The sequence below is a fragment of the Mandrillus leucophaeus genome, unplaced genomic scaffold (assembly GCF_000951045.1).
Source record: "Mandrillus leucophaeus isolate KB7577 unplaced genomic scaffold, Mleu.le_1.0 Scaffold257, whole genome shotgun sequence".
Lineage (NCBI taxonomy): Eukaryota > Metazoa > Chordata > Mammalia > Primates > Cercopithecidae > Mandrillus > Mandrillus leucophaeus.
The window spans coordinates 3,009,775-3,028,582 of record NW_012102665.1 but is presented as its reverse complement, the minus strand read 5'-3'; the positions used below and the strand labels follow the sequence as shown (position 1 = coordinate 3,028,582).

Sequence of the window (18,808 nt, the reverse complement as noted above, 5' to 3'; positions counted from 1 at the left end):
AACTGATGAAATAATCAGTATATTATAGATCCAACCTCATTTTTGAAAGAGACTTGCATACTACATTGTTTAATGGGTATCACAATTTACCCATTTCATCATTAATAGGATTTTAGACTATCTCCAGCTTTTTGATATGACAATGCTATAATGAAAATTCTTCAATATATATGTAATATATATTAATATCCTTAACATACTTTTGTTATACTTAAGATGTTTCATAAACATGTTACAAACATACACATAGAAATACACAAGACATATATGCGTGCATGTATATCTATATTCATGTAGCCAACATATATATATATATAACATACAATAGGCCAACGTATATATGTAATATACAGTAGGGAAAGATACACACATACATACACAAACAGATACATATATCAGAATATATATGTTGGCTGATTGTATGTTATATATAACATGTAATAAACGTCCATAACTTGTGTGTATGTGTAAAGTCATATTTCCTGCAGGATCCAGTCTCAGAAGTAAAGCTGACACATTAAAGGAATGACATATTTGAAATTTTGATACATGCTATTAAATTACTCTTCAATATCTACCAAATAAGTGTACGAGAGAACTTTTTTTCACATTTGCCCACACTAGGTACGTTTTAATAAAACACCAATATGCTTGGAAAAACTGTATCTAATTGCCTGTTAATTTGCATTTTTCTGATTACCACGTAAGACAGAATATTCCCGGTGAAAGTATAAAATTCATTAATCATGCATATTATTTGAAATTAGAATTCATTTGATAGTACAATAACAATAATGTACTATCAAATAGTGCTATAGGCTTACCTATTGTACTCTTCCCTCTTCTGCCTGGGAAATTGACGATCATCAGATTTCCTGCCCCTCCTTTCTTGAATTAATTCATCATCATCATCATCATTGTCACTGTCATCAGCATGTAGGTTTCTTGACACTTTCATTTTCTTATTTCTGCACTTTCTCATTTTTTCTGCAACCTTCAATGAAAGTGTGACACTGAGAATAAATGTCATTATTTCATCCAATAGAATCAACTGTTCATTTTGTCGCTTGACTCAGTCTGTCATGATAATAATCATTAAAATACTTTGGACTTCCATTTTATCATTATATAATTACTAGCATGTTATAATTTTTCCATTGAAATTCATATAAAGTCTAATTCATTTCTGTTTGAGTGAATACAACAAAATTTTCCAAACTTTCAAAAAGGGTCCATTCCAAATTTGTGCTTTTATTCCCATCCACTCTTTGCTAATATAAATTTTCACCATTTTGTGACGAGCAGAAATAGAGAAACAAAAGGAGAAAGGCATGAAATCGGTCCTCCTCTATTTTTACCTCCTGGAGTTTACACTCAATGGCCAGATTTAGAGAATGTGACATTGTGGGGTTTCAGGAACAGAAAGGAAACTTTTCCCTCTCTGGGTAAGCTTTCCCCACTGTCTTTTATCTTTCTTTATTCATTCGGATCCTAGACTTCAAAAATGTGAAGGTGCCTACTGAAATGCAGGAACCAAAATTCGAAACCACAGAAGCAGAGTGAAACTGCTGAGATGCTAGTAGAGTTCTGGAAAATGAGATGCTTTCCAAATTTCACATTCAGTAACCATGAGATTTTATAGCTGGAGAACAGACAGTGTAATTATCTACTTTAGCCCTGTTATCAAAAAAGATTAAATGACTCATCCAAAGCTCCTAAAGTGGCATTTCCTAGCATTTTAGGGCTCAAAAACCAATAATGCTATTTCATAATGCCGAGTCAGATAAATTATCTGATAAATTCATCAAATTTATCAGAAGAATTGAAAGTATCGCTCTGGGAAAGTAACTTAATGCTTCACCAGGGGCTGAGAGACCTCATCTACTTTTACTTTTAAAGGTCGGTATCACCAGATTTTTGTCTATCTTTAAAACTTGATGTACAGAAATCAGGTTTCTACTTTGGAGTCAAAAACTAAATTCTTGGCTGAGAATCTATGATATCTATATGATAAAGTTATCATGCTAAAATTTACCATACTCTATTAAACAAAATCACATTAAGATCTGATTTGACAGAAACATGTAAAAGTGGTGATTAGAAAAATAGATGGAGGGAGGTGGCCAGGTGTGGTGGCTTACACCTGTAATCCCAGCACTTTGGGAGGCCGAGGTGGGCAGGTCACAAGGTCAGGAGATTGAGACCATCCTCGCTAACACAGTGAAACCCTGTCTCTACTAAAAATACAAAAAATTAGCCGGGCGTGGTGACGGGCACCTGTAGTGCCAGCTACTCGGGAGGCTGAGGCAGGAGAATGGCGTGAGCCCGGGAGGCGGAGCTTGCAGTGAGCCGAGATCATGCCACAGCACTCCAGCCCGGGCGACAGAGGGAGACTCTGTCTCAAAAAAAAAAAAAGGAAAAAGAAAAAAGTAAAATAGATGGAGGTATCTATATATATTTGTTTTCAAAGATATTTAAGGAGTTCACGGTGAAATTATAAGCCCCAACATAATGAGTTAAATGAATAAACTTGCACACCTGAAAGCACAACATACAACATACACCTTTGACTATATTTGTTCCAACTCTCATGGATAGGTAGATTTTTATATCATTTCTCAGTCATTGCGCTTCCTCCCCACTGATTTCCCACTTTTTTAAGTAAGTGCAATTCATCCTCAAGACTATAGGGAAAAATTAGGTCCTAGAGCTTATTACATTCTTTAAGCAATTTCCTATATGCTTACTCTACTTCAGAAGTATCCATATCCATGGTGCATGGATAGATTAGTTTCCCAGTCCCAATGCCACTTAAAAAACTGATAGAGAGACTTGGGTTGATTAAGAAACAAAGACTATAGAATGTTCTCCTGAACTTCTATCATTTAGATAGAAAAATAATCTATTTCCACACACAATTATGTATTTAGTAGCCCCAATTTACACAAGAGCTTTTCATAAGTAAAAAAGTAGAATGCACCAAATAATTGATCAAGAGAAAAAACCATGTAGCAGCAAGTGGCCCTCTACGTCTTTCTCAAGTTGAACTTTTTCTTTCTTCAAAGTCAGGAACTCTAGTTTTAATATGCCTACTTCATTCTTCAGTCTTTGTATACTGTGCTGTAACTATTCTTCTCAGCGTACTTTTGATGTTCTGTCACTATGTGGTGGAGAGGAATGCACATTTTCTAATCCAGTTCTATTCTTTTATAGTTACTTGCACTGCAATTATGATATAATGGTTTCTGGAGCAAGTTTCTGTAACAATAGAAACACCATGCCGTTTTGTTTACTCACATGCTTCATTTCTCTGGAGGAGGTAAGTCACAAATCTAAAAGGCTTTTTGGATCACTATACTGAGGCAGCACATTTCTGATGTCCAATTTGCAATTAGTGTTGTTTTCATCATGTGCCTATAACACTCTTGGTCTTCTTTTATTTCAATGATAACTACTTCTGGGTTCCTTGCTTTTGTATTTCCTGTGTCATTATAAAAATTCTATTGCTCTGTGTTAAAAACATGTACAGTGTCTGGTTTGTTATTTATTTTCGTTTTTAAAATAAAAATCAGAAGGTGACTGGCAAGCATATTCCAGGGACCCAGCGTAGAAATGAAATGGAAAGACATTTATGAGACTGAACTATTTTTGTTCAGAAAATATCTGGAATACTACACATAGGAATATTCCAGATGCATTCCTTCCTGACCATCACGTATATTATTTTTCAAATTAGAAGGTATGTTCTTTACATTTCTTTCTTCCTGTAGTGGCTCTTCCTCTGAACAATCCAAAGTTTTGGATTCTTCACAAATTTTACTCAATCTCTGCTTTAACTTAATTGTGATGAGTTTTAAAGTTTTTTCCACCCTCATTTGCCTTGTTTGACCCACATTTTCTCCTATTTTTGCACACAAAGGAGTCCTGCACATAGAGATGTATGCTGTCTATCACAGTACTTGTTCACTTCTGTTTCTAGAGACATTTTTGCAAATGCAAAAGTGGAAGATTAATTTGCTAGTTTTGTTTGTCAGATGTCTTTTTTGTCAGGGTGCATGTTTTAAAGATAACTTTGTCATTAAATAATCAAGTATGGAAAAATAAAATTAAAAAATAATAAAACTTTAACTGTTAAACTGCTTATTCTATGTTTATCTACTCCCAATCACTGGACTGTAATTAGTTAAGTTAAAACTAATTTACATTAGCCTAAAATAGGGGAAAAATATCAACCATCAATCTTAACTTTGTAACTGTTTGTTTGGACTAAGATAAATTCGTTATGTGTTTAATTTACCAAAAATGAATTAAAAGGTGATTTGCACTATTACAAAGGCATCTTCACTTAAGAAAATTTTATCTCAGTGTATCTGAAATAGTGACACTCAACAAACAGTGCACACTTGGGTGCTTTTTTTCCAAAGATTACTAACTGATGAGTAGGCAAACTTTTAACAGAAATCAAAATCAACACTAATCAGAAACAAAGCCAAATTCATAAAATTTAATTCAAACTATAAACCGTAATATGATAGTGTTATGTAGGAGTCTATATAGACTATAGTGTTAAGTCAAGTTTCAATATATTCTAAAGTCCACTAATGACAGTGATTTAAAAAAATTTTAACAATAGTTACAGACTTCCTATACAGAAATAAGTTAGAAAGTTACTGTTTGTACCCTCACATCAAAGCTCCCATTCTGCAAGTCCGGTTCTCGTGACAGGCAGTTGGGTTGACTTTATGACCCCATTCTCTCCCTGAACACAGATACTAAAGTCAATTAAAATTTACAATGGAGAATACATTTTTAATCATAGTATTAGTGACCAGTAATATATAAAGTTGCAAATTTTGAACCATTAGCAATGATTACTCCCTTTAATATGAACCCAAGTCAGCAGCCATCACTGTTAAATTGTTCATAATTTTGACTGCTTAAAATTATAATTCATTATTTGATGTTACCTTATTATATTAGGATGTTATAAAAATGAACAGCAAACAATATTTAGGAACTTTTGGCTTCATTTTCAAGAGAAAAGATTAGCTATAAATCACTACAGATTCTGAAAATATTTTCAGTTTTATAACCAATTAAAATGTTTTTAAATTAAATATTAAATTATAATCAACTGATTCTAAAAGGCAAGTCCAAAGGTAATTTCATTTGAACTATGTTATGTTACCAAAGCAACGAAAACCAGAAATTTGAAATTAAATTTTTACAAACCTGTGGCTGGTTATTTTCACATCCTTGAAGCCTGTCTTGCTTTCCCTCTGATATCAATTTTAAGTCTTGTTCTGCTCAAAAATCCATATATTTCATTAAAATGAATTACTTAGAACAGTTAGATAAAAGTTATAGTCTTTATAACCATGAATAAAAAACATATTTTTCTTTCATAAAATGAGAGTTTAAATAAAGCTTAATCTCTAGTGGGGTATCTGCTTCTTTAAAAAATACTTCTTTAAAAAATTCTCCAAAACTTCAACAAACCACGTGGCAAGACACTAGCTGTCACCAGAGTCAAGCCATACATTCATCTCATAGATTCACTCACAATTTTATTCACCCATCATCAGTGAACAAAACCACCAGAAACAAAAAAATTAAAAATCCAAAAGAAACAGATAAAGTAATACTGTATATTTTCCTTTACTTTATAATAGTACCTTTGTAACAATACACTAAGCCTGTTATTTAGTACTAATAATTTCCAATATGACTTTCTCTTTACCCCTTCATCAGTGTACACTCCGTTCTTTATAACTGAAATGTTTTCCTCTACTATTCTGACAAATTTCTATTCATCTTATAAGACTAATACACCTATGTGATGTCTTCCCTGATTCTATCTTTCCCTAGATAAAACTTGTATATAACGTAAATTTCATAAGACACGCAGTTAAGGTGTCAAAAGCGAGGTTATATTTCAACAGACTATAACTAAATTACAAAAGTGCACATACTCCAACGACAAGAAAAAAAAAGATCTTCAATAAGAATAGCAATAATGACCCTGAAAGGATAAATGTCAAAGATAATGGGAGAGTGGTGTAGCATATCGTTACTGCAACACATCAGATTCATTTATACCATTATCCTACAAGTATCCATCATATTCAACTATTTGTCTTGTAATTGAGGAATTACACAGTTGTGATGAAACATAAGCTGAACATATTCAATTCTCATCAGATAAACTGTTCCGAATTCATCAGCTCAGATAGTTGTAGAATAAGTTAATATGAATATACATCTTTTTAAATTACAAGGTGAGTTACTGCTATGTGTAAGTTGATTGTATGGTGTGGTTTGCCCTGTCTTAAAGTTTCTTGATCCACTCATGCAAGATGGTATATAAAACATATCACAAAATAATGTGTGAGCAACTTTCAATGTGTAAATATTTATTGCAAAAAATAAAAATTTCACATTCATTGTATTAAGCTTTTATGTTTCAAAATCAGTACAATGTTTACTAAAAACATTAGTTTTGTTATTCGAGGAACAAATCCTGTACTTTTTTTGTTTCTGAAACTACTGTGATTGAGTATACCATCCTAGTCTCTCAAGTACTTTTATGGAACAGCTATCTAATTAAAAAAAAAAAGCTTTCTTAATTAAAAAAATAGCTTTCTTAACAAAAGCAGTAAAAGTTCTTTAGTTCAAATGAGTTTCATTTGATTATCTAATATAAATTTAACTTATATCTTTGATGTGTGATATAAAGTACAGCAATGAGTTGCTATGGTTTACCTCAATTACTGCACTCCCTCCTCCTTCCAGTAATTTCAAGGGCAGTAATAATCTAATGTCCTGAGTGCAAACATACTGAAGCCGTCTGTTTTAAGTTCTCTCAAGTGTCCTCATCACTAACTCCAAAACTACGGAGATAGCTTATTTCTTTCCTCCCTCATTCCCACTTCACAGTCTCCATGTCTTCGGAAAAGTCTCTCAATGTGTGGTCTTTCTTCTTCTTGCATATACCTCTCATGGATTATGCCCACTTCTTTCCTCTTCATTAAGCAGTAGGATCTCACATCAATAATTTCTATTTCATAATTTTACCCTCTGGCTGGAAACATATTCAGAAATAAAAGCAATACAACACTTTCCCTTGGCCCTTTTATGTCTTGAACTGCTATCCAACAGCAGTCCACGGGCAAACAGGTATACGGTTGAGCGCTCAACAGCACTGATCACCAGAGAAATCCAAATCAAAACAACAGTGACAGATCATCTCACCACCCCAGTTAAAATGGCTTTTATCCAAATGACAGGGCATAATGAGTGCTGATGAAGATGTGGACGACAAGGAACCCTCCTACATTGTGGGCATGTAAATTACTACAGCCACTACGGAGAATACTGTGGAGAGTCCTCAAAAAACTAAAAGTAGGCCAGATGTGGGGCTTATGCCTGTAATTCCAGCACTGTGTGAGGCCAAGGCAAGAGGATTGCTCGAGCTCAGGAGTTTGAGACAAGCCTGGCCAATAGGGTGAAACTCTGTCTCTACCAAAAATGAAAACAATTAGCCAGGCATGGTGGCATGCACCTGTGGTCCCAGCTACTTGGGAGGCTGATGTGCGAGGATCATCTGAGACCAGGAGGCTTTTTTTTTAATTTTGGCATCTAAAAAAAAAAAAAAAACCCCAAAACTCAAAGTAGAACTACCATATGATCCCAGCAATCCCATTGCTAGGTATATACTTAAAAAGCAAGGGAATCAGTAAACTGAAGAGATATCTGCCTTCTCATGTTTATTGCAGCACTCTTCACAATAGCCAAAATGTAAAATCAACCTATTTGTACACCAACAAATGGACAAAGAAAATGTACATATACACAATGGAATACAGTCCAGTCATAAAAAAGAATGAGATCCTGTCATATGCAATGGCATGGATGGATATACATTTTCTCATCAGAAACTTCAAAATTACCAGCTCACTTCTTTCTTTCCCCTCTGTCCGTGCTCACAGTCTATCTACTTTGTGAAAGATTTCTACATCTGCAGTCATGATTCTTCCCACTCCACATTTTTTATGGATTACTACCACCACATCTCTGCTCTTGTTTTAGCAATAGTATCTTACATCTATAATTTCTATTTCTTCACCTCTTTCTACTTCCCCTCTGGCTAGAAACATGATCTGAAATAAAAGCAAAATCATGCTGTCCTCTGAGCCTGTTATGTCTTAACTGCTCCCCAGCGGCTCCTTTCCAATTCCTATATAGGAAAAAAGTCTGTAACACTGCCACTCAAGAGTGTGGCTCGAGGATCAGCAGTGTCAGCATCGCCTGAGAACTTAATAGAAATGCAGAATCCCAGGCCTGCTGAATCAGAATATGAATTTTAACAAGGCCCCCAGACGATATATTGAAGTGTGAGAAGTTCTGTTCTACACTCACTGTATATGACTTTAAATTGTATACATGCATAGATGACCACACATGCTTATATTCACCTATGGTAGATAAAACATAGAACTGCCTGGTCAGGTTCTTCCATCAATGAGGAAGACAGGAAGAATTAAAAATTTTGCTCCAATTCTCCGACAAGTTTTGGTGCTAGAAGCCCACTGTATCTTCTTCTCACTTTTCTAAAACCCTTTTCTTCCTTTTTCTTGAGACGGAGTCTCGCGCTGTCGCCCAGACTGGACTGCTCACTGCAAGCTCCACCTCTCGGGTTCATGCCATTCTCCTGCTTGGGTCTCCAAAAGTGCTGGGATTACAGGCGTGAGCCACCGTGCCCGGCCCCTTTTTCTTCCTTTTTCTAAGGAATTATTCTATTTTGCCACATTCTATGTACCTTCTTTTTCCTTCATTTACCCCTGCACTCACTGCCTTTCTCATTCTTCATTCCCTCTTCTCTCCTTTCTTCTTACTTCCTGACTTTCCTCAGATCTCAGAATACCTTGAAATGCAGCTATTAATTCAGCTCCTTTAGTGGCACTCTCAATTTACTCTCCTGTGGATGTGTGTTAATATATAAAATGTATCACCTTTTCACTTTTCTTTTTTCTTACTGTGCATTTAGTAAGTGACCTTCCTTTGCCTGTTGTAATACATAAGTGATGGTGTTTTCAAGTAAACATTATGTAAAATGCATTTAAAAAAAATACAATTATTACCATCTACATTTCCATTTACTGCATTTTTCCTCTGCTGATCAGCAGGCCCAGATGAATGACCACCATGCTTCTGGAGAAGATTCTTGGAGATACTCTGTTAAAATTAATATCAACAATGAGTTTCAATATAAAATAACAATAATAGTTGCACAAAAAAGTCCTAATTACTCATTTTAAAAATCCAAATGTCGCCGGGCGCGGTGGCTCAAGCCTGTAATCCCAGCACTTCGGGAGGCCGAGACGGGTGGATCACGAGATCAGGAGATCAACACCATCCTGGCTAACACGGTGAAACCCCGTCTCTACTAAAAAATACAAAAAACTAGCCGGGCGAGGCGGCGGGCGCCTGTAGTCCCAGCTACTCGGGAGGCTGAGGCAGGAGAATGGCGTGAACCTGGGAGGTGGAGCTTGCAGTGAGCTGAGATCCGGCCACTGCACTCCAGCCTGGGCGACAGAGCGAGACTCCGTCTCAAAAAAAAAAAACCCAAAAAAACATCCAAATGTCCTATATTAAAAGCAGTTAGACTTAAAAATAAGAGAAGCTGGTATTGAAAACCAAAACAGTTCTTTTTTTTGTTTTGAGAGCCAAGGCTGGAGTGTAATGGCACGATCTCGGCTGACTGCAACCTCCCATTCCTGGGTTCAAGCGATTCTCCTGCCTCAGCCTCCTGAGGAGCTGGGATTACAGGCGCACGCCACTACGCCCAGCTAACTTTTCTATTTTTAGTAAAGATGGGGTTTCACAGTGTTGGCTAGGCTGGTCTCGAACTCCTGACCTCAGGTGATCCACCCGCATCGGACTCCAAAAGTGCTGGGATTCCAGGCATAAGCCACTGTGCCCAGCCTGAAAACCAAAACATTTCAATAGAGAACCTCACATACACTGTTTAGATGGAGCTTATTTTTTATCTTCATTAGGCTATTGACTCTGTAAAACTGAGTATGGAAGGCAAAAGGAAACCTATTTACAGACAAAGTATTAACTTAGCTGCATATTTCAACAAGACACTTACTTCAGAAGACCTAACTCTAATTTGCAATCTCCATCAAAAGTAAGAGGGCACTACAAAAATAAATTTGCTACATTAGGGCATTTAACATTTAAATTATTCCCAATTATAGAATTTTTTATTATTAAAAGACGATAACTGGCATGACAAGAAACTTTGGAGTACTCCATGTTGTGTATAAAAAGAACACTGATGGCCGGGCGCGGTGGCTCAAGCCTGTAATCCCAGTACTTTGGGAGGCCGAGACGGGCGGATCACGAGGTCAGGAGATCGAGACCATCCTGGCGAACACGGTGAAACCCCGTCTCTACTAAAAAATACAAAAAACTAGCCGGGCGAGGTGGCGGGCGCCTGTGGTCCCAGCTACTCGGGAGGCTGAGGCAGGAGAATGGCGTAAACCCAGGAGGCGGAGCTTGCAGTGAGCCGAGATCGCGCCACTGCACTCCAGCCTGGGCGACACAGCGAGACACCGTCTCAAAAAAAAAAAAGGAAAAAAAAGAAAAAAAAAGAACACTGATGCAACTGCTTCATTTAGGTAAACAAGGGCTTGAAAAAATTAAAGTTTTTCTTGATAAAATTTTTACTGATAAAAAAATGGTTGAATAAAATTACAAAGTAGTAAGAAAAACTTCTGTTTATGTTTAAATAAATGCAAGCAAGATATATTCTGCCACTCTTTTCCAATTAAGAAATAACTTCAAAAACTAGAGCAAGCCTTAATAAAAAGGGAAAAATAAGAACATTTATTCACAAAGCATCTAAAATGTTCCAGATTCTCATTTGCACATTTTCTTTTCTACACATTGCAAATGATGATGATGATGGTTACCCCATTCCCTGCTTTCTGGTCATTCGAGGATGTTTAAAGCAAAATGAACAATTGTTATCCATTTTTCTCTCTGTTCAGAATATCCTCCTTTCAGACTTTCAGGGGGCTTGCTTTTTCTCAGCCTCTAGATGGCAGCTTAAATGGCACACAGAAAGATCTTCTCTGACTACACAATTCTACTCCCACTCCCATCCCAATCCTAACTACAGACTTCCTCCATTTTCTGTAATTGAACGTTTTCTGTTTTCTTTATAGGAAACACTTGCAGTGACTTATGCGTTTGTTGTTTCCTTGTTTTTGTGTTCCTACTACTCTAGGATAAGCCCTCATCCTGTGTATTCACTGTCTTACTGCCTAGCACACAGTCCGTACACAATGACAGAAATTTATTTGAGGTCAAAACATTTAAAATCTTATTAGGAGGTCCTGGGTGCCAAATCACCCTATTCCCGTAGGATATCACCAGTAATAGACCGCTAAAACTTACCCTACTCCAATCTGGAAATCCACATACCTATGCTATACTTTCTCATTGTTCTCTCGTCAGTACTGGCTACTTGACAGTACTCACTAAAGGTTAAAAAAAAAAAGACTCGCAGTATGTATTAAGGCACTGAATCCCACTGTGATTCATTTTGTCCCATATTTGCATACATATATTCCAGTTTACAAAATGTTTTCACATTTCTTGCCACATTTGTTCATTACATATACCTAAGAGCTAGATATCAGTACCATCTTTATGAAAAAGGGCACTGACATTCAAATAAGTTAAATAATTTTTCCCAAGGTTCCATAGCTAGTAAGTGACAGGACCAGGACACCAACCTATCTTTTGACTTCCACTCAGTGCTGGTACCACTACGCACCAGCTGCTTCTACCTAAGAGGTCAGGCCGTTCCCATCTCTTTCCACAGCTGTGGCCTTGGAATACATCATTATTATTTTTTACTTATGTTACTACAAGCATGACTGCCACAAAGAAACTCAAAGCATTCTACTGTTAAAAAGAATTAAAACACTATTAAACCAAATTGTTGTTTTTATACTTCCACACGTAGACTATTTCCCATGCTTTTGTTTCTCATAAAATGTTCCTTGCAGATCTACACTGATGATCCAAACATATCAATACTTTCAAGTCCTAGGCACTATCTTTTCAAGTTCCAAGTTCTAAAAAAAACCTTACAGCTTAAACTCTTTATCTCTGCATCTCATTAGGATATTTACACATTCAGATATACCATAGAATTGTACATTTGCTCCTAGGTTGACCTGGAATAATTCTTTAGTTTTTAGACAAACTTATCTTCAGAACCCGAAGTGATTCCCTGTATTTTCTTTTTCATTATACTATGTTGGCTTCTTAAATGGATCCTGCAAATTAGCAGAATTGTACTATGCAGCAGTAATCTACTTAGCACATAATTATTGTATTCATCACACACTGAAATGTGAGAAAATAATTCCTTTATGGGCGTACGCACAGGTGAGAAAGTAAAGCTCAAGCATCCTATTTTATGATTTAACATCACTTGATATTTATGACAGTAGACAGTACCTTAGAACTACGGGATGATCCTTTATCTTCCTCTTCTGATCCTGATGATGACTTATCTACAAAATGTTATTCACAGACACATTCATGAGACTATTAGTTACTGTAAATTTCAAATACATATAACAAAGTCTATCTCCATTCATGAGTATTTAAATAAAATAAAAATAATAAGAAAAACTAATTTCAGGTTTGATGTAGTTTCAGGAAAAAGGAGTTTGTAATATCAGAAAAACAGCAAAAAAATAAACATATTATATTTGGTTCTGTGATTTTTTTTTTGACAGGGTCTTGCTGCGTCACTACAAATGGAATGCAATGATGTGATCACAGATCACTGCATCCTCAACCTCCTCAGCTCAAGTGATCCTTCACCTCAGCCTCCCAAGTAGTTGGGACTACAGGCCTGTACTACCACACTCAGCTAATTTTTGTAGTTTTTTTTTTTTTTTAAGAAGAGACCGGGTTTTGCCATGGTGCCCAGGCAAGTCTCAAACTCCTGGGCTCAAGTGATCTGCCTACCTTGACCTCCCAAAGTACTGGGATTATAGGCATGATCTGCCACAGTTGGTTTCCTTTTTTTTTAAGTAATACCATTAAAGCAAATACTTTTTTTCAGAGATATTCACTAACTTACCACTTCTAATTTTTATACACAAAAAAATAAAATTATTACAATTTGTTTGCTCTCGTGGGGCACTTTAAATAATACCATTTTTGTTTCTTCCAGTTGATGGTTTTGTTGCTTCCTCCTATTAAAAAACAAACAAACAAAAAAACTTTACAAAACATTGTATTTCTTTATTCACTGTTCGTATAAAATCATGGCATATCCTGAGAGAAGCCAAAAATATAAACAAAAGACAGATTCCACCCTCTATTCAAGTGGGGATATATGAAAAGAAACAAGAACAGAAACATATAACACTAGGTCTACAATTAAAATGAATAAAATACGGTGAGGGCATAAAGAGAGAATAGTCAGTTCTACTTGGAAAACTCTGTAAATGCTGCAAAGTCAGGGCCATATTTTAAAAGACAGACAAAGTAAAGAGTGAGGGTATAAGGGGTTTCTAGGCAAGGTAGTATGCGTAGAAGGATGGGACATGAAACCACATGGCAAATGAGAGGCATTAAAGTAAAACTGGCATGCAGTCAGAGGGAATGGGATGGAGAGAGAAAACAGGACAATCAGGCCAAACTACAAAAGATACGTGTCATGCTGGAATGTAAAATTCCCCCTTGATGCAATCGGAATCCACTCAATGAGCAGATGAGTTAGATCATTACAAATATATTTCAGGAAGGTCACCCTGGCAGCAATGTAAAAGGGAGTGAACATGGTGAGGCAGGGGCCCAACTATAAAAGAGTATTCTAGAATTATAGGTCACAATGTGAACTACAGTAATAAGATATGAAAAGTGGGAAGTAGGTAAAAATACAGAACTTGGTAAGAGAATGCATTGGTGATGTGAGACCTGGAGTGCAGCATTTTTTCTCTTTCAATGTTTCAGTGCTATTTACCAGGTGTTACGTACTAGGAGGGGGAAGCCAGATGACAGAGTAGATTAAAAAGGGCCAGGAGTCAGGAAAGAATCACGAACAATGTATTCACTTTAGGACCTATCAAATTTGAGGCACCCAGGAAAGTTAGAAGACAGATCGGGATAAATACATTTGGAACCGAAGTAGATGGCCTTACTCAGGAAAAGGACACAGTGTTGATAAGACAAATATTTGTAAAATATACTAAACTAGTAGAATTAAATAATGCAAACCTATATAGAACTCTGAACTTTGGAAAATAAAAACACGAGGGAAAAACATGGAATTCTACTTTTCAATTATATATTTCCACGTTTGTTTCAAGAGTACAAAATATTCCTTAATCTATGCAGACACTTATTTCTGGAATGTTATGGCAATATGCATTTTTGAATTGCATGGAAATATTTAATTCTTGTTTTTTTGGAGACAAATTCTCACACAGTCACCCAGGCTGGCGTGTAGTAGCATGGTCTTGGCTCACTGCAACTTCCACCTCCTGGGTTCAAGCAATTCTCATGCCTCAGCCTCCTGAGTACCTGAGACTACAGGCATGCGCCATCACGTCTGGCTAATTTTTTGTGTATCAGTTAAGACGGGTTTCACCATGTTGCCCAGGCTGGTCTCGAACTCCTGAGCTCAGGTGATCTGCCTGCCTCGGCCTCCCAAAGTGTTAGGATTACTGGCGTAAGCCAATGTGCACAGCACATACTGAGCTGTTCTTTTTGGTTGCTTTCTACTTCTTTCCTTCCATAAAGGCAAACCTAAGAACTGTTTATTCCCACCATTTTTCATAAATCTCAATCCCATGCATCTATCTCTCTGGTAAGACTTGTTTTCTGTTATCATCTTGAGGGTTTGTATTTCTTTCTAGGATCTCTGTCATCATTATTAAGATTGGGGGGATGTATGTGAAAAAGCATGGGGAGGGGAAAGATTTCAAAAAAAACCAATCTACCTTTGTAACACCAGGGTTCACTATAGGATTGAGGGAAGGTTTCAGACCAGGGTGTGTAGGTCGACGAGGCTGACCATTGACGATTTCAGGATGGATTTTAACCCCATCTTCATTTTTGCTGTCAGAACTGCTGCCCTCAAGCAAAGTTATATTTCCTGTTCTCACAGTACCATATGTCGTTTTCACTATAGTTAAAGCAAAGAGTATATAAAAAAATGTGTAATTAACTGTCAGTGAATAACACAAGAATAGGCAGTCTTCAGATTCTTACGATTCTTCCTTGTTGAGAAGATTGCTTGTTGAGAAATAGTCCTTGTTGGTTGTTGAGAAATAGTTCTTCGCTTCGTTAAGTGTTGTTCTGGAACATTCTACAAAGAAAACAATAGCTTTAAGAGAATAACATGTATCAAGTTTAATAACACAATATGCACCAGTACTACATGATCTAACACAAAGAATACAGGTTTTAGAGTCACTCAGATGTATTCATAGATTCAAACCTTAAATCTGCCATTTACTAATCTACATGCTCATGGGGTGAGGATTATGAGAGATGATACAGATATTCTCAAAACGTTACTCTTCTGCCCCTAGTTCATTATTAGACAAATACTGTATCGATTAGAGTATTTTCTTAACCAAAATAACCTAGAAGAAAGCTTACCCATAGGGAGTTTTGAGTATTACTGAAAAAATGAATATATTCAAAAATATAAATATGTGATAATATTTTGGTATTTTCATAAATTCCATCTTATGGAGAAAATGTGAGAACTTAGTTTTTAGTGGTATCTGATTTAAATGGGTAGGCACCGCAAACAGTACAAGCAACTTCTATGCTGTTTATAAAAAAGCTGAAACAAATTATCACATTAATTCAGTTCCTTCTGAGACAGAGAGAAAAAAAAAAAACCAAGAATAAAGCTTGTAGGGCAATGACTGATGAGTGAAATCCACACACAGCTACTAAAGAGGAAGCTGTCACTAAATACGCTGACAATAGAGACAGAAGTGTAATAAAAGAACAGACACTAAAACGTGTTGTGCAAGGGAAAAGGCTGAGGTAAATCATTTTTAAAACGAGAGGCGGGACAGAGAAACATCAAAACAAAAAAGAGACACAGCCAGTTAATCAAGCATGAGCTTAAGCCAAGGAAAGAAATAATTTTAAGCACAATAATGTATGCGGAGAAATACAGACACATAACAAAAACTTGTGTTCATAATGGATCCCTGTAGTGACACTTATTAGAATTTGCTCTACAATAAGCTTTTTGTAAAAACTTGTCTAATAAAAGAGTTAATTTTATTACACTAAAATACATCTATCACTACCTGAAAGCTGGAGCACTGTTACCCCAGAGAGAGAAAAATGGAAAAAGAAATATTCCATCAATTTTCCACCTGAAGAAAGAATAAGCAAGCAGAATTCTAAAGAGTAATGTGTGGCTCGAAAATATGTATTTAACAGAACATGAGTTGGGGCTTTAAAAAGTTTAAGAAATTGTATCCTAAAATCGAAACCTAACCTTCCAGTTGAAGAATATTAGAAACTACACTCAATCTATCTTTCCTACTTACGACATATTTCTAATTTCTTTCCTTCTTATTTTGACATGTTTTCTCAACACAACTCATCTGAACTTATATATCTTAAAACATTACAAGAGGCCAGGCATAGGGGCTCATGCCTGTAATCCCAGCACTTTGGGAGGCCAAGGCGGCTTGATCACTTGAGGTCAGAAGTTCACGACCAGCCTGGCCAACATGGCAAAACCCCTGTATCCACTAAAAAAAAAAAAATTAGTCAGGTGTGGTGATGGGCACCTGTAATTACAGCTCCTAGAGAGTCTGAGACATGAGAATCGCTTGAACCTAGGAGGCGGAGGTGAGCTGAGATCACGCCAGCCGGGTGGCAGAGCAATCCTCTGTCTCAGAAAAAAAAAATAAATAAATAAAAGGGAATATAAATTTAAGCCATAGTTTAGAAATGAAAGAGATTTAATTATTAGAACATATCATGTGTATTATATTACTTATAACGTTCTATTATATAGAAACTCATTTGTGTGTTCATTTATTCATATTGAAAACTATTAAAATACTTCTTACACACAGTCACAATTATAGGTACTCCAAATACACAAAAATATGTTTCCTAATCTCCACTCCTGTAGCTCATAGTAATACAGTAGCTTTGAAATTATTATTTAAATAGCTAAATAGAAAAGCCTGAGATTTAAAATTTTAGAATGAGATACAAGAATTCTGGGTAGGTATTTCTGAAAATTACACTTACAAAAACCTTCTGAAATTAAAGTCTTACCATATGAATACTAGTCTCTGCTTACTTCTGTAAGTTGTTATTTTGAACAAAACATGTATTCTTCAGTTAGAGTAAGGCTTTAAAATAGACTCTTAGTGACTTAGAAAATATAGTGGAATCCCTTTGTAATATAGGTTTTGAGGAAGAATTTAAATTTCGAGTCTTTCACAATTTAAAAAAAATTAGATATGGAGTCTTGTTACGTTGCCCAGGTCTCAAACTCCTGGGCTCCAGCAATTCTCCTGTTCCAGCCTCTTGAATAGCTGGGATTGCAGGCACATGACCTCATACATAAATAAATTCTCATAATTTCCAATATTATTTTAGGCTAATTAGAGAACAAAGGATAAAATTATTTTAAAACTCTCTGCTAAAAACTGTATAATAACAAAATAATAAATGTCCAAGAAGAAAAAAGTAAATATATACTTCGGGCAACAGGGAAACCCCATGATTACTATAACAAGTAACTGGATCCATTTGAGCTTCGTTTAACAAATAAGTAGTATAAAAGTCACGTTAGTATGATTTAACATAGTAAGGATCTTTATCCCAATAAATTTTGACCAAATTTCACATCTCCTCTATTGTGGGGAAGCTTTTGTAATATAATTTTCCTGCCATTATGTAGTTTCTAGCCCATTCTCTTTTTCAGTTCCCATTCCCTCAAAGTATTTACCAGTTATCTGTTACTTACCAAAGTAAAAAAAAGAAATGTATCTAGTCATAGTTCTATAAAATGGTTTTCTCTAACCAAATTTCTATTACACAGATAAAACAAAGGTAGACCACTGCTAAATTTTAAAAGTAAATACTATATAAAACTAGATTCAGAGTGAGAATATTAATTTCACAAGACCACTTTACCTTGGATTTAAAATTGAAGTCACCATCCTTTTTTAGTCGCATACGCACTAAAAAAGTATCCAGTCTGCAGGAAAGCCTATAGAGCAAAAATACACAAGAAAAAAAAAATGAGCAGGTTCATTACTTACAAAACAAATAAAACAAAAATCCTAGTCTATATCTGTATGCCCCCTCCAAAAAACAAAAAAAGAAAAACAAAATCTAGGAAAAAGTCAGCTATCAATATATCAAATAATATATCTTGCTGTAAGTAAAACATGACCTTTGTTTTAAAAAATATTTGTTACCTATTTCTGCCTTCAGTTCTCCAAACTTTTTTTTTTGTTTGTTTGAGACAGAGCCTCAAACAAACTCTTCTGTTGCCCAGGCTGCCGTGCAGTGGCCGGGTTCACGCCATTCTCCTGCCTCGGCCTCCCGAGTAGCTTGGCTATAGGCGCCCGCCACCATGCTCGGCTGCTCGGCTAATTTTTTTTATTTTTATTTTTTTAGTGGAGACAGGGTTTCACTGTGTTGGCCAGGATGGTCTCAATCTCCTGACCTCATGATCTGCCCGCCTAGGCCTCCCAAAGTGCTG

The 18,808-nt window shown here is 36.0% G+C and overlaps 1 protein-coding gene across 1 annotated transcript in view; it reads right to left on the bottom strand.

Moving 5' to 3' along the window:
- Positions 1-18,808, bottom strand: part of ANKRD62 (ankyrin repeat domain 62) — a 57,298-nt gene that overhangs the window by 20,051 nt on the left and 18,439 nt on the right. Inside the window, exons 8-9 of the mRNA XM_011983934.1 lie at positions 5,233-5,303; positions 825-994 (exon numbers count right to left, since the gene is read on the bottom strand). Of these exons, the coding sequence (XP_011839324.1) occupies positions 825-994; positions 5,233-5,303 (241 nt within the window). The remainder of the gene's footprint in view (positions 1-824; positions 995-5,232; positions 5,304-18,808) is intronic.